At 40.2% G+C, this 12,701-nt stretch overlaps 3 protein-coding genes across 3 annotated transcripts in view; 1 reads left to right on the top strand and 2 right to left on the bottom strand.

The window, feature by feature from the left end:
* LOC112161181 (solute carrier organic anion transporter family member 3A1) overlaps window positions 1-12,701 on the bottom strand; it is a 60,663-nt gene that overhangs the window by 46,054 nt on the left and 1,908 nt on the right. The window lies entirely within an intron of this gene.
* On the bottom strand, window positions 2,914-5,646 carry LOC112161184 (high choriolytic enzyme 2-like). The gene has a single exon (XM_024296230.2). It carries the CDS (start codon window positions 5,010-5,012, stop codon window positions 4,182-4,184), a length of 831 nt encoding a protein of 276 aa, XP_024151998.1. The 5' UTR covers window positions 5,013-5,646; the 3' UTR covers window positions 2,914-4,181.
* Window positions 10,113-10,999, top strand: LOC112161185 (high choriolytic enzyme 2). The gene has a single exon (XM_024296231.2). The coding sequence runs from the start codon at window positions 10,113-10,115 to the stop codon at window positions 10,935-10,937; it is 825 nt and encodes a 274-aa protein (XP_024151999.1). The 3' UTR covers window positions 10,938-10,999.

Raw genomic sequence — 12,701 nt, 5'->3', positions numbered from 1 at the left:
TTCAGGTGAAAAAGACCAAGATAACCGCGAAGCAGTTACTTTAAGGCTTGTCAAAACAAAGACGATTTACATGAATTTGACGCGAATTTCATTCAATGTAAACGAACAGTTGATTTAAATTTGCAATATAAAATGCAATGTCCAATCGTTCAGGGTATTGTGCAATGTTGATTTTTTTGTATTATTTATTCTTTTTCTATTTTGCATATTTAGCTATATTCAGTCTATTTAACTTTATTTTGTTTATGTATTTTACTCTATGTAGTTATTTTACTCCATCTGTGGTGCTGTACGGACACTGGTACCTAAATTTCACTGAGGATTTCCAAAGGGATTAATAAAGTATTTTCTATTCTATTCTATTCTATTTTAAATTATGCGAGCAAGATGTGTGTGCGATTAAAATATTGTTTTTTTGTTTTTCAGATTTCGTAAACTGAGGTTAAAAGAAAAAGTCAGAGTCAGAGTAGAAGTTTGTCCCATATTATTAAACAAACACTTCCAGAATCTAGCAGCATAAAAATGAAACACTGCTTCGCCATAATGAGTGCCTTCATTGGAAACCAGCTAGCTTATTCCTAAACTTTAAACAGTGTTATGTTGCTGACCCAGAGGAAGGAAAAAGAAGTTAAAACATAAGGAAATAGAAGACCCAGACCCTTGATGAAGGGCAGTATCAAATGACCTTTTAGGTGCAGAGCAAAAGGGACCGTCAGATGTTTAACAAAGGAGTGAACAGTCAATTTACAAACAACAAAACATCATTATCAATATACACAAGTAAACAGTCTAAAGTCTCTAACGGTCCTTTGGCATTAACAGGGGACATAGCCAAGGCATACAACAAAGAGGATGAGAGCTTGGGGATCAGACACAGTAAGCTTGCTGATCATCAGTTGGCGGAAACATGACAAGGAGCCATGTTTCCTGTGAAGGTGTCATGGGACCTTTGCAGGGTCATGACAGTATTTTGATAATAATGAAGTATGGATATAACATTGAAAAAAACTGTGAGCCTTAAAAAAGGTCAATTGTGTTTTTCCTTTTTATATGTAGTTTTGACACATTTTGACATAAAAAAACGTTGTGTTTACTAAAGAGCTAAGTAAGTACAATAAACAATGTTAGTAAAGTAGGTTTGTCTGTGGAGTCCTCCCTTCAGAGGTTTACTTGGACAAACAGAGTGGATCCCAGGCCATAATCTTGCTCCAGACACACCCCCACAGCTGAGTATAAAGAGGGTGAACTGAGGCAGACTTCAAGCTGTGAGGAGTCAGCTCTGCAGCCTCTACATCCACCATGAAGATGGCTCTCTCCCTCAAGGAATGTGTGCAAATTCTTAATAGCTTCAGCCTTGGGTGAATTGGGTCCAGCCTATTTGTGGCCAAGAACAGGACAAGGTGGATGTAGACAATGGATGAACAGCTAAAATGATGCCCTTTACAGAGATAGGACTCCCATTAACAAGGGGTCTCCAGACTCCACATTTCTATAGCGCCTTCCACAGAACACGGCAAGATAGAAGACTTTCTCCAAATCTGTAAAACACTTGTGAATTAGATTTGAAAACTCCCATCAACCCAAGCATTCTGTGTTAGGGGAAGTGTTAATACACCGATCAAGGGAAAACTGCACTCTCCCTCCTGACTTAAGGTTGAATTCTCCATTCCAGTACCCAGGAGTAGATGTAACCCAGGAGCCTGATTGGTACATCTCCATTGTCGTTGAAGCATCCCCTCTTGGTCTGCTAGTCCAGAGGCACTGTTTCCAACTACCCTTCAATGATCCAGAGGAGTTTTAGTCAAGACAGATCTACTGCATCCCCAAGACTTGAGGAACTGAGAGTGGACTCCATTCCCCCCTTGTGCTTTTCTACCAAAAAACTTTCTCTCTACCTTTGTGACTTCAGTTTTTGTGATGGACTGACCCGGATTGGCATCATCATCATGTGTTTCTTCAGCAGGAGCCTTTGGGCAGAATTCAGGAGATCGCCAAAGTTCTAAGGTGAGGCCCAACGCTTGGGCGAACTCAGGGGATGGATGTTTCAAATAAAATAGGTCAGTCTTGAAGCTGTACTTGACCTTCCCTCCTTCCGTAAATGACAATTTATTAGGGTGTGAGGGGTGGGGGTGGGCACGGCAGGGGTTCTGTTGCCTGGCTGGGCTAGGGTTTGTGTTCTTCGATCTCCTGTGTCCCCACTTCTCTTTGCTGCTGGGGGCTTCTTCTGGGTGGGTCGGATTCCCCCTATTCTGCTTCTCTACTTGGGTGTTTGGGATACCACCTTGCATTGTGCTTGGGGTTTGGTGTAAGCGTGGCAGACTGTTCTTTTATTTGACTCTATATTTTCTTAAATAACTCTCCACTATAGCACATAGACTCTTACCTGAAAACTGGTACCTGCTCGCTTTCTCACTCACAGGATATGAGTATGCATGCTTGACGTGTTTACTTCTATGCAGTGTTCCCCCTGCACATTTGCATTTCTTTATTTGCGGTTTTACGTATTGCAGATTTTTTTTTTCAGTCATGTGACTCTTCCGATTTGTCACAAAAACTTAAATCGCATGTATGAAACTTTTGCGTCTGAAGGAGGTGGTCCAGTGCTGAAGTATAGGAGAAAGACAGCCGAACCCCATATGGAGGATAACCCAACTCCCCCTCCAGAGCGCGCAGGGGGAGTTGGGGTTACCCCACCCCCTTGCTCTCTCCATGTTCCTGCATGGAGAAATGGCATCAGCTGACTCCGAAGCGGCCAAAAAAAATCTTGATATGTTGAAGAAGATAACCACAGAGGATAATTATTATCTGCAGCAGGTGTTTATTATTTGATGAAGGAGGAAGCACACCCTCCTGGTTTTAAGGCACAGAAAGACAGCGTGACAGTCCTCCTCTGTGTTATAAAGTATGCTGATGGACAATCTTTTGTTCTGAATAAAAAAAAAAAAAAAAAAAAAAACTATGTTGAGCAATACTCCAACATTCATTAAAAATTATGGATTGGTAACGGACATTCTTCAACCGAAGGGGTTGGGGAATGGGGGTTCTCCGTATTGGCATATTCGTGGAAAATAAAAAATAAAAATCCACAATGCTGCAATTTAAGTCATTTTACATTGTATGTCAGATAGTTTATTATTATTGAGACATAATTATAATGGTCAGTCTGTTAATATTATATGACCATTGTTTTTTTTTGTTTGTTTTTTTTTTTGAAGTGCTGGAACTCATATTCACTTTTCCTTCCTTTTTATAATATTTTCATGCACTTTTCATTGATAAACACTTTAGTCATGAGCTCTATGTGTGTACTGCTAACATACACATCTTATGGATCAATAGTCTCACTTGGGCGGTTAAACGCTGGGCACCACTCCACAAGAATTTGACAAATTTTAGCGCAGTGTTTGGACAGTTTACTGCCGAAGGTGAGCGTAGCTGGACAGAACTGAGGAAGACATCAAGCTTTACCTTGTACAGTGGTAATTAGCAGAAACAAACAACCCGAAATGACGTTGCCAAAAGCTGACAGTATAAATATAAGGGAAGCAATCCTTCGCAAATATTTGGATGAAAAAAATAATTTAACTTTTTTTCATTAGACAAACAAAACCCCAATTTCAGGCTTCGCCATTGTTAAACTGACCAAAGAGCATAAAACATGTTTTTGTAGAGCATCATTCTAAAATTGATCTTGGATGTAAGCAGGTTGATGTATCTTGTAGAGCCACATATGTAAATAAATGGTAGATTACATTTATCTATATAGCACCTTACTATCTTCCTAGAACTGCTTTAGAGTCACGATTCAAATCAATTGATTGTATCAACCCAGCCTCTATTTACAACTATAATGTATCTATAACAGCATTGTTGGAATAAAACAAATTAGATTACTCAGTTACTTAACTTATAAAATGTGAGTACCACAGTTAAGCTTGACCTGCTTTACTCCCAACAGTGGATTTAAATGTACTTCCATTAGACCAAAATGGAGAAAAGCAAATGGATAACAAAAGTTGCTTTGCATCTACTTTATTTCTACCATTTCAGACATTGATGATCAGACAAAAACATTCCTAACTAGCCAGCTCAGTGGCCACATCAAGGTGTGTGACAGACTGTCATCTACTTTTGTATATTGATAGTGATGTTTTGTTGTTGCTGTTTGACTTTAACCTTAACTAACTGCAGTTGTAAAGGATGTTGATTCTGGTGATGTCCCAGCGGGACATGCCATTCCTCTGGCCAATGGGGACGTTGGGATCAGGGATGGGGGTGATGGTGTCCAGCCCATAGGCAATGGAGAAGGCATCTCTTCCATAGTGCATGATGGAGGAGTAGTCGTAGGGGGTGTTCAGGTTGTTGGTGTCGTGCTTGTTGAAGTTGTAGGCACTAGCTGGAATGATGTTTTGCCAGTTGATCTGGACGTAGCTGTCTCGGTCGCTCCTGGTATGCTCATGCTGGAAGCCGAGAGCGTGGTTGAGCTCGTGTTGGACGATGCCGCTATACATGCAACCTCCCCTGTTGATAGACAGCTCCTGTTGTCCTCCCTTTCTGCCCAGCTCAGAGTAGCATCCATTTCTGCTGACAACGCTGATGAAGTCGTACTCATTGGTGCGCCGGACAAAGCGGATGCAGGTTCTGTCACTAAAGGCCCCCATGGCTCCTTCAATGGTGGCCACTTCCCATGGGGAGTATTCAGAGTCAATGACGTAAGGGATCATCACCAAACCGTTGGAGGCTTTGCTCCAGAAACAGCTGTTGTACCAGCACTTCATGGCATTCCTGTTTGTGGGAGCCACCAGGTCTCCTTCTAGCAGGAACTTGTCGGTGTTGTTGTTACTGGTGAGAATCTTGGTGGTAAAGTCTACAAAGTCATCTTCATCACCCCCTTTATGGCTTTCTGCATCACCTTCTTCACCGCCTTCTCCATGGCCTTCTTTCTCTTCGACGGGCAGCGCCTGAGCGATGCCGAGCAGGAGCAGTAAGAGCAGGCAGGCAGAGGGAGCCATGGTGGATGTGGAGGCTGCAGAGCTGACTCCTGAAAGCTTGATGTCTGCCTCAGGTCAGTCCAGCCTCTTTATACTCACCTGTGGAGGTGTGTCCTCAGCAAGATTATGGGCTGGGGTCCACTCAGTTTGTCCAAAATAAACTTCTGAAGGGAGGACTCCAGAGACAAACCTACTTTACCAACATACTTAAAATGTACTTGATTCTCTCCTAATAAACACACATCTGGGATTAAACTATATAAATGTGTCAACATTAGGTTCGATTAAGCAACACACTTTTGACTTCTGTGCAAGCTAATTACTGTCTATCCATTATTTTAACCCCCTAAAGACGTGCAGCTACTATTGGGTGAAGGCGGGACACACCCTGAACAGGTTGCCAGCCAGTGGAATGGTCAAACACACACATGCATACCAAGGGGCAATTTGGTGTCATTAACCTATGAAGCATGTTTTTGTAATGTGGGAGGAAGCCAGAGTGCCAGGAGAAAACTCACAACTGAACAGGGAAAACACACAAACTCCACACAGAAAGGAACCAGTCTTGATCTGAACTGGTCCTTCTTACTGTGGGGCAAGAGTACTAACCACCATGCCACAGCGCAGCCTGAAACTAGTATCTTTTATTACAACTGTTGTTTTATTTGAAAAACTTCACTCAAATAATTAATATTTCAATTTTTTTTTCAACTTCTAAAAACAACTAATGGTTCATGTTTTAGTAAGTCATGATATCCCAGAGCCAACAGGTGATATTCATACAATTTACCCCCTGTGGTTCTTTCTTTTTTTATTGTTGTGTTTCTATTTGTGCGGTTAAATAAATCAACCTAGATGGATCAAACAGATGTAAAACCAAATATTGCTGGTGACTATAAATTCTTGTCTTAAGTGATAACTGTGGTGCATAGACTATATTGGGAGTTGTTAAGGATCAACATTCCTTAACCCAAAATTTGTTGACATCTTGGCTCGGGATGAAACTAGACCCTCCCAACACTCAGGAGAACCTGTCTTACAGAAGCTTTTGAACTTATCTGTACACACAGAGATGTCAAACACGCTTTTGAGGGATTTTCCTTCTCGCGTGATGCGTTCAAGATCTGACAAAAACCTCAGTTTTACCACGCTCTGCATTGTGACCCAGAGATAACATTTTATTTAGTGCTGGGTTGTTGCAAAAATGTCCATGAAGCATAAACTAAACATGGATTAAGTCTATTATATATATATATATATATATATATATATATATATATATATATATAAACATTAAAAGTGGGGTCATCTAGACTCCATAAGATACCACAAGGGTTAAACACATATTATATCGTACAAACTGCAAAGTGAAAGAATTCACACTGAAACCAGGCACACGACTTGTGTGATATTTGCATCTGAAATAAGAAGGATGAAGTTGTCGGAGCATTTTGAGTTTGTAATGGTTTTTGACATAAATAGTATAATTGTAATGATTTTTTTCCCTTGAGTCCTTTTGAAATGTATTTCAGCATGAAATAATTGGAGTTACTGTGCTCTGTGTTGGTTTAATAAAAATAATGATATAAGTATAAAAATATTTTGGTCTTCTTAAAAATGGTAGCAATGTTCCAATCTGATTTATGGAAGAGTGCAGTCCTATAGGCCCTCCCTATTATTAAAGTTTCCCATCCCTGTTGTAAATCAAAGAAGTATATGGTTTTAAAGATACAAAGTTTTATTACTGTTGGACCTTAAACGCACCACACGTTTTTGTCTCAAAAGCCCCTGAAGCAGTAAAAATCCCTCAAAAGCATGTTTACAATCTCTGTGTGTGCAGAGGAGTTGCAGGCAAACTCAAAGCTGCTGTGAGGTGGGTAACCTGAGTGTTGTAAGGGTTAGGTAGGCCAAAATGTCAACAGAGATTTTAAGAGAGTAAATGCAATAGGATTTTTTTTACATCTGTTGGAGCCTAAAGAAATAGTTTTTTTTTAATCTATAAACAAGGAAACTGGTGGTAAAACGTTCTTTTTTTCATGTTATACATAAACATTGTTTATGTATAACATAGTTTCTGTCTTTGCTGGGTAAAAATGAGTCGGGTCCACCTCAAAAACAGTTGATTAAGACCGTCTTCAAGAAAAAAATCTGTTTGTAATTGTTAATAGATGTTTATACCCTAGACTGTAAGACAGAAGAAAGAAACAATTCATAAAGTATAACAAACCAATAAATACATGTGAAAAAAAAATTAAAGTTAAAGGCCCACTACCATGAAAATGGCGTTTTTGATATTGATTCTGACCATCATTGAGCTTTGAGCTGCACAGTGCTTTAGTTGTGAGCACTTCTGCCTTATTAATGAACTTCACACAAAAAAAAATATCTGAGTGATTTTTTTTTTTACTACAGGGTTCTCTGGATCTCTTCCAATATTTCTAGTAAATCTAATTCTAGAGCCTCTTCCCTTAACCCTAGAACACTTTCGCTATAAAAATGTTACACCATCACTTTTGTCGAGTAAATGTCACCCCATATAGTATACCTAATAAAAAAGTACTTCTCATAAAGAAAAGATCAAAATGAGACAACTCATGATAAATTAGAGTAGTTTTCTTTTATCTTCAACTGTTGCTTATGTGATCAAATGGAAAATAAAAACATAAGAAAATCATAAAATTATGCTTGAAAATTACTGAAAAATTAGGAATTTGAGAATAAAATCATAAAAATAATAATAATGATACTGGAGAGTTTGCCATTGATCCACCCATTCCTGAGACATGTGAGACTTTACCCAGGGACCCATAACACTGAGAAAAATGCAACATATTGAAAATCATGTAAATAGTTTTGCTCGGGTGAAAATCACCCAGCGATAGTGCAAGGGTTTACAATGGCCTTTCTGTTTTTAAATCCTGGTTCATCTCTTATTTCTTACAACTAAACTGTGACAAACCTGGGCTCCTGTCTATAGACAATAAATCCACTTAAAAGAAAAAAGTCCACTCAATACTCAGCAATTTAAATTGACCTACTGTCTGTGATTTAATTTGTGTTGTTTTTGTATTTTCTGTTCTTGATGGTATTTGATTATATTGATGTTTTTTTTGTTTTTTTTGTTTTTTTAGTTTAGTGACATTTTGCATCCTGAAAGTCTCCTAAAATGAATAGTTGCTCCCAATCGCCAAAACACATATAACCAATTTCTCCAAACATGATTTTCAAAACACGGGCTAAATATACAAAATACTGGAGTCTTGAGTCAAAAGCACCATAAAGACTATTGTCAAAACTAACAAACACAATGAACCCAACACATTACACACTGTTCACAAAATGAAAGAATGCTTTCCCTTAGCCTCCCCCTGTGAAGTCAGGCTAATTTTGTCACCATTGCTTCCTGATACAGGCGCTGTCATTTGAAAACCATCAACAGTGATTAGTCCAAGTTGGTCTGAGTCACGTTTTTAGGGGAATACTGTCGCCAATCATGAGTAAGCTTGTTCGATGTCCACACCCTTTCCACTTAAATCAAGATCAGCAAAAGCTGTCAATCAAGCGATTGAGGTCAGGGCCAGCGAGCATTATTTGCTTTTATGGTGCATTCACACCGAGCATGGCCGCCGCGGCAGAGGCATCAAGTTTCAATGTCAATTCAATGTAAAGACGCAATCTGCTGTGGCGCGATTTTGGCCGTGGCGCGTCAACCAATCAGGAACTTGGGTTTGTACACAAGACAATTTCTGTGACTAGATCATATGGCAGAAATAAACATTCAAGATGGCCGCTCAATGTGAGGATTTTCAACAAGAACTTCCATGCATTTTCTAAACCCATGGTTCCCGGAAACTGACCCGGTTACTGTTGAGCGAAGGCGGGATACACCCTGGATAGATCGCCAGTCCGTCATAGACCTCATTGAGCTAGATAGACGGCTAAGGTAGCCAGCTGCCCCATGGATAGCTTAGCGAGCTAGTGAGCTCCGCTCCCCTCGCTCTGGTAGAGCTCAAAGCTGTTGCTACTGCTCAGGCTCCTGCAGAGGTGATAGCGATCGCCACTGTCCAGGCGGCTGGCAGATCTAGTGAGGTCTACTGTCCAGTGTATGGGTCTCTTGGCAGTGGAGCCTGTCCTGCTACCCCGGCGGTGGTTAGCTGCCCAGCAGCCAGGAGAGCCACCGCGAGTGCCGTTGTAGCGCGTGGGATCTCTATAGCATCATGGGCTTATAGTTTTCTTATTTTCATCAAGACAAGATCCCCCAGTTTAATTTTTACTTCCCTCCTCTATGGTTAAAGCTCAAACTGGACCACAGACAGACAGAAGTAACTTTTAAAATGGTCCTCAGGTGAAGCTATCGCTGCAAGAGTGAAGTTCAAAAAACCAGAGAGATTCTGAAAGATCTGATGAAAAGAAAAACAGCTATGTGCTTACCAGTGTCTCTGTAGAGCTTTCCGGGACAAATTAACCCAAACTACTTGATCAACATCATGATGTGACAACGAGGGAATTCCAGAACAACTTTGGCGGTTGCTCCACGGCAGGAGGAGCCGTAAAGGCGATGAGCAGTAAATTTGACCGGCGTCAAAAGAGAAGCAGCAGACGTAAATTTGATGCGCCTGTTGCGTTCGTTCTGAATACACTATTAATGAGGCATCACACTTGTGCGGGACATTCATTGCACACATCGAGTTTATGGGGGACTTCTGGTGGAAATGTAGCGGCATAGTTTTTAGGTTTAGACCAAAAAGAGATGTTTTTGAGAAAAGAGTTAAAGCGGTTGATGGGCTGGTTTAGTGACTGGCACTTAGTGCTTCAGATTTTAAGAAAAAAAATATAATAGTGGAAAATTTGTTGCTTAAAAAGTCACAAGGAAATGTGTATAATTTAGACATTTATTCAACAAAAAACTCAGGTGTGTGTTTCCTAAAGAGCTAAGCATGTTGGTAAAGTGGGTTTGTCACTGGAGTCCTCCCTTCAGACATTTACCTTGGACAAACAGTTTGGACCCCAGCCCATGATCATGCTGCAGACACACCTCCACAGGTGAGTATAAAGAGGCTGGACTGACCTGAGGTGGACATCCAGCTTTGAGGAATCAGCTCTGCAGCCTCCTCATCCACCATGAACATGGCTTCCTCTGCCTGCCTGCTCTTACTGCTCTTGCTCGCCATCGCTCAGGCGCTGCCCGTTGAAGAGAAAGAAGGCCATGGAGAAGACCATGAAGAAAGCCATGAAGCGGGTGATGAAGATGAGGATATAGACTTCACCACCAAGATCCTCACCAGCAACAACAACACCGACAAGCTTCTGCTAGAAGGAGACCTGGTGGCTCCTACAAGCAGGAATGCCATGAAGTGTTGGTCCAACAGCTGTTTCTGGAAGAAAGGCTCAAACGGTTTGGTGATGATCCCTTACGTCATTGGACGTGAATACTCTCCTGGGGAAGTGAGCACCATTGAAGGAGCCATGAGGGCCTTTAGTGGCAGAACCTGCATCCGCTTTGTCCGTCGCACCAATGAGTACGACTTCATCAGCGTTGTCAGCAGAAACGGATGCTACTCTGAGCTGGGCAGAAAGGGAGGACAACAGGAGCTGTCTCTCAACAAGGGAGGCTGCATGTATGGTGGCATCGTCCAACACGAGCTCAACCACGCTCTGGGCTTCCAGCATGAGCAGACCAGGAGCGACCGAGACAGCTACGTCCGGATCAACTGGCAGAACATCATCCCAGCTAGTGCCTACAACTTCAACAAGCACGACACCAACAACCTGAACACCCCCTACGACTACTCCTCCATCATGCACTATGGAAGAGATGCCTTCTCCATTGCCTATGGGCGGGATAGCATCACCCCCATCCCTAATCCCAACGTCCCCATCGGCCAGAGGAATGGCATGTCCCGCTGGGACATCACCAGAATCAACGTCCTTTACAACTGCAGCTAGGAATGTTGAATCCTCGTAAATACCCTAAATAGATGAATTACTAGAAATAAAGCAGATCCAAAAAGACAAATTGTTGTTTTGTTTTCCTTTAGTAAATGCATTCCAGAATTGTATTATCTTAATATAAAATCACAAATGTCACCTCACACATAGAAAAGAAAAAAAGTAGGAAGGATTTCATTTCCAGACCTTCTTCTCAACCGAACAGGTGCCAAAATCCTGCAGATCAGCGGGGGTGTAATTTAAGTGGATGGGGGAGGATCTGAAGTCAGATAACAGAGCCGTGGAACTGCAGTTTTGTAAAAATTCATATGACATTTTGGGCTGCTGTCCATTGGAGGTGTGTGGCCTGAATGCAAGAAAAACACAGGAGCATTTTTTTCAGCTGTGAATCCTTTCCTTCATGGCTGTGAGAGGACGTCTTTGCATGTTCATCCCATCTGTTTCATCTCCACGCTCAAACTCTGCCAACAATCTCTGCCATGCTCTGCCTGGGGAGCTGTTTATGGAAGCAACGGTGAGAAATGTCATGTTCAACCCTCTGTGCTACCATACAGCTCTGATGGGTGAACCAGAACAACCTAGTGAGGCATTAATCAGAGATCTATATGCTTATTTATTAATTTATCATAATGATCTTCCTAATAGTTCATATTCAGTATCCTTGAACTATGGCTGGACACAAAAAAAGATTATCAAGTCACATAAAATCAGTACGACGGAGTATTAGGGCCACTTTATAAAGAAAATATTATTCTTAAAATCTCGTAAATTTACGAGAAAAAAGTCGTAACTGCTAAATTAGGAGAATAAAGTCATTTATTTATTACTTTAAAGTCATAGGCTGACTTTATTACTTTTAATCTCGTAAATGTACGAGATTTTAAATAGTAAATTTTACAAGATTTAAAGTCGTAAATTTATGAGATTAAAAGATGTAATTTAATAAGAAAAGAACCAAAGTTGTCTGTTTATCTGAGCCGTGCTCCAAGATGAAACGTGGAGTATCTTGTGAAGATTTATTTCCAGATCGGCGTTAAAAACAAAGAAATTATGAACCTTTTGGCGATTCAAAAATCAAATTATTTTAGGGTTCGGTGTTAGTAGTGCAGAGTTTCATATGTAAAATAAAGAGCTCAGAGATACATGTTCACAGGACCATCACTTTATTTTGCCCTTTCAGAAGTCCTTTCGCCACCTGACGTCATGTCTAACAACATTTTTAAAAATTATTTGGAGGCCCCCTTCAATAACTAAATAAAGGCTAAAAAGTTAATGAGAGCGAATAAAGGCAGCATAATGTAGCACAGGTTTACATTAGAGACGTATGTAGCAAACATTATCCAAAAACATTCTAATAATGAATACTCCATGGCGTCAAATCAGGATCACTTTGAAATGAATTAAAAACAAGATTGAAAATTAGGAAAACAGGGATTGTAAATTTGAAGAAAAAAAATTAGTTTGAAAGTATTTTTAAACTAAAAAATACAAATTAAAAACTTGAAGGGTATATTGAAAATTTGAAAAAATAAAATTGAATGTTTGAAAAATATTGAAAATTTGAAATAAGTAAATTTTGAAACTTGAATGAAAAAATTGTTACCAATTTAAAAAAAATATATTGTTTAGTTGTATTTCAACTTTCCTTTTTTTGTTTTTTATCCTTTGCCTTCATTTCTGTTTCAAGTTTCAATTCAGAGTTTTCGAGTTTTCGCTGCTGAGCTCATCCTCCTGTAGGCCTCATACCTTGAAAATTAGCTG

Source organism: Oryzias melastigma, linkage group LG3 (assembly GCF_002922805.2).
Source record: "Oryzias melastigma strain HK-1 linkage group LG3, ASM292280v2, whole genome shotgun sequence".
In the NCBI taxonomy this organism is placed as follows: Eukaryota; Metazoa; Chordata; class Actinopteri; order Beloniformes; family Adrianichthyidae; genus Oryzias; species Oryzias melastigma.
Note: the sequence above shows the minus strand (reverse complement) of the source record. Positions and strands in the feature narration are given on the sequence as shown.

Coding starts and splice junctions, on each gene's coding strand:
- LOC112161184 (XM_024296230.2), bottom strand. CDS start 5,012: ATGGCTCCCTCTGCCTGCCTGCTCTTACTGCTCCTGCTCGGCATCGCT.
- LOC112161185 (XM_024296231.2), top strand. CDS start 10,113: ATGAACATGGCTTCCTCTGCCTGCCTGCTCTTACTGCTCTTGCTCGCC.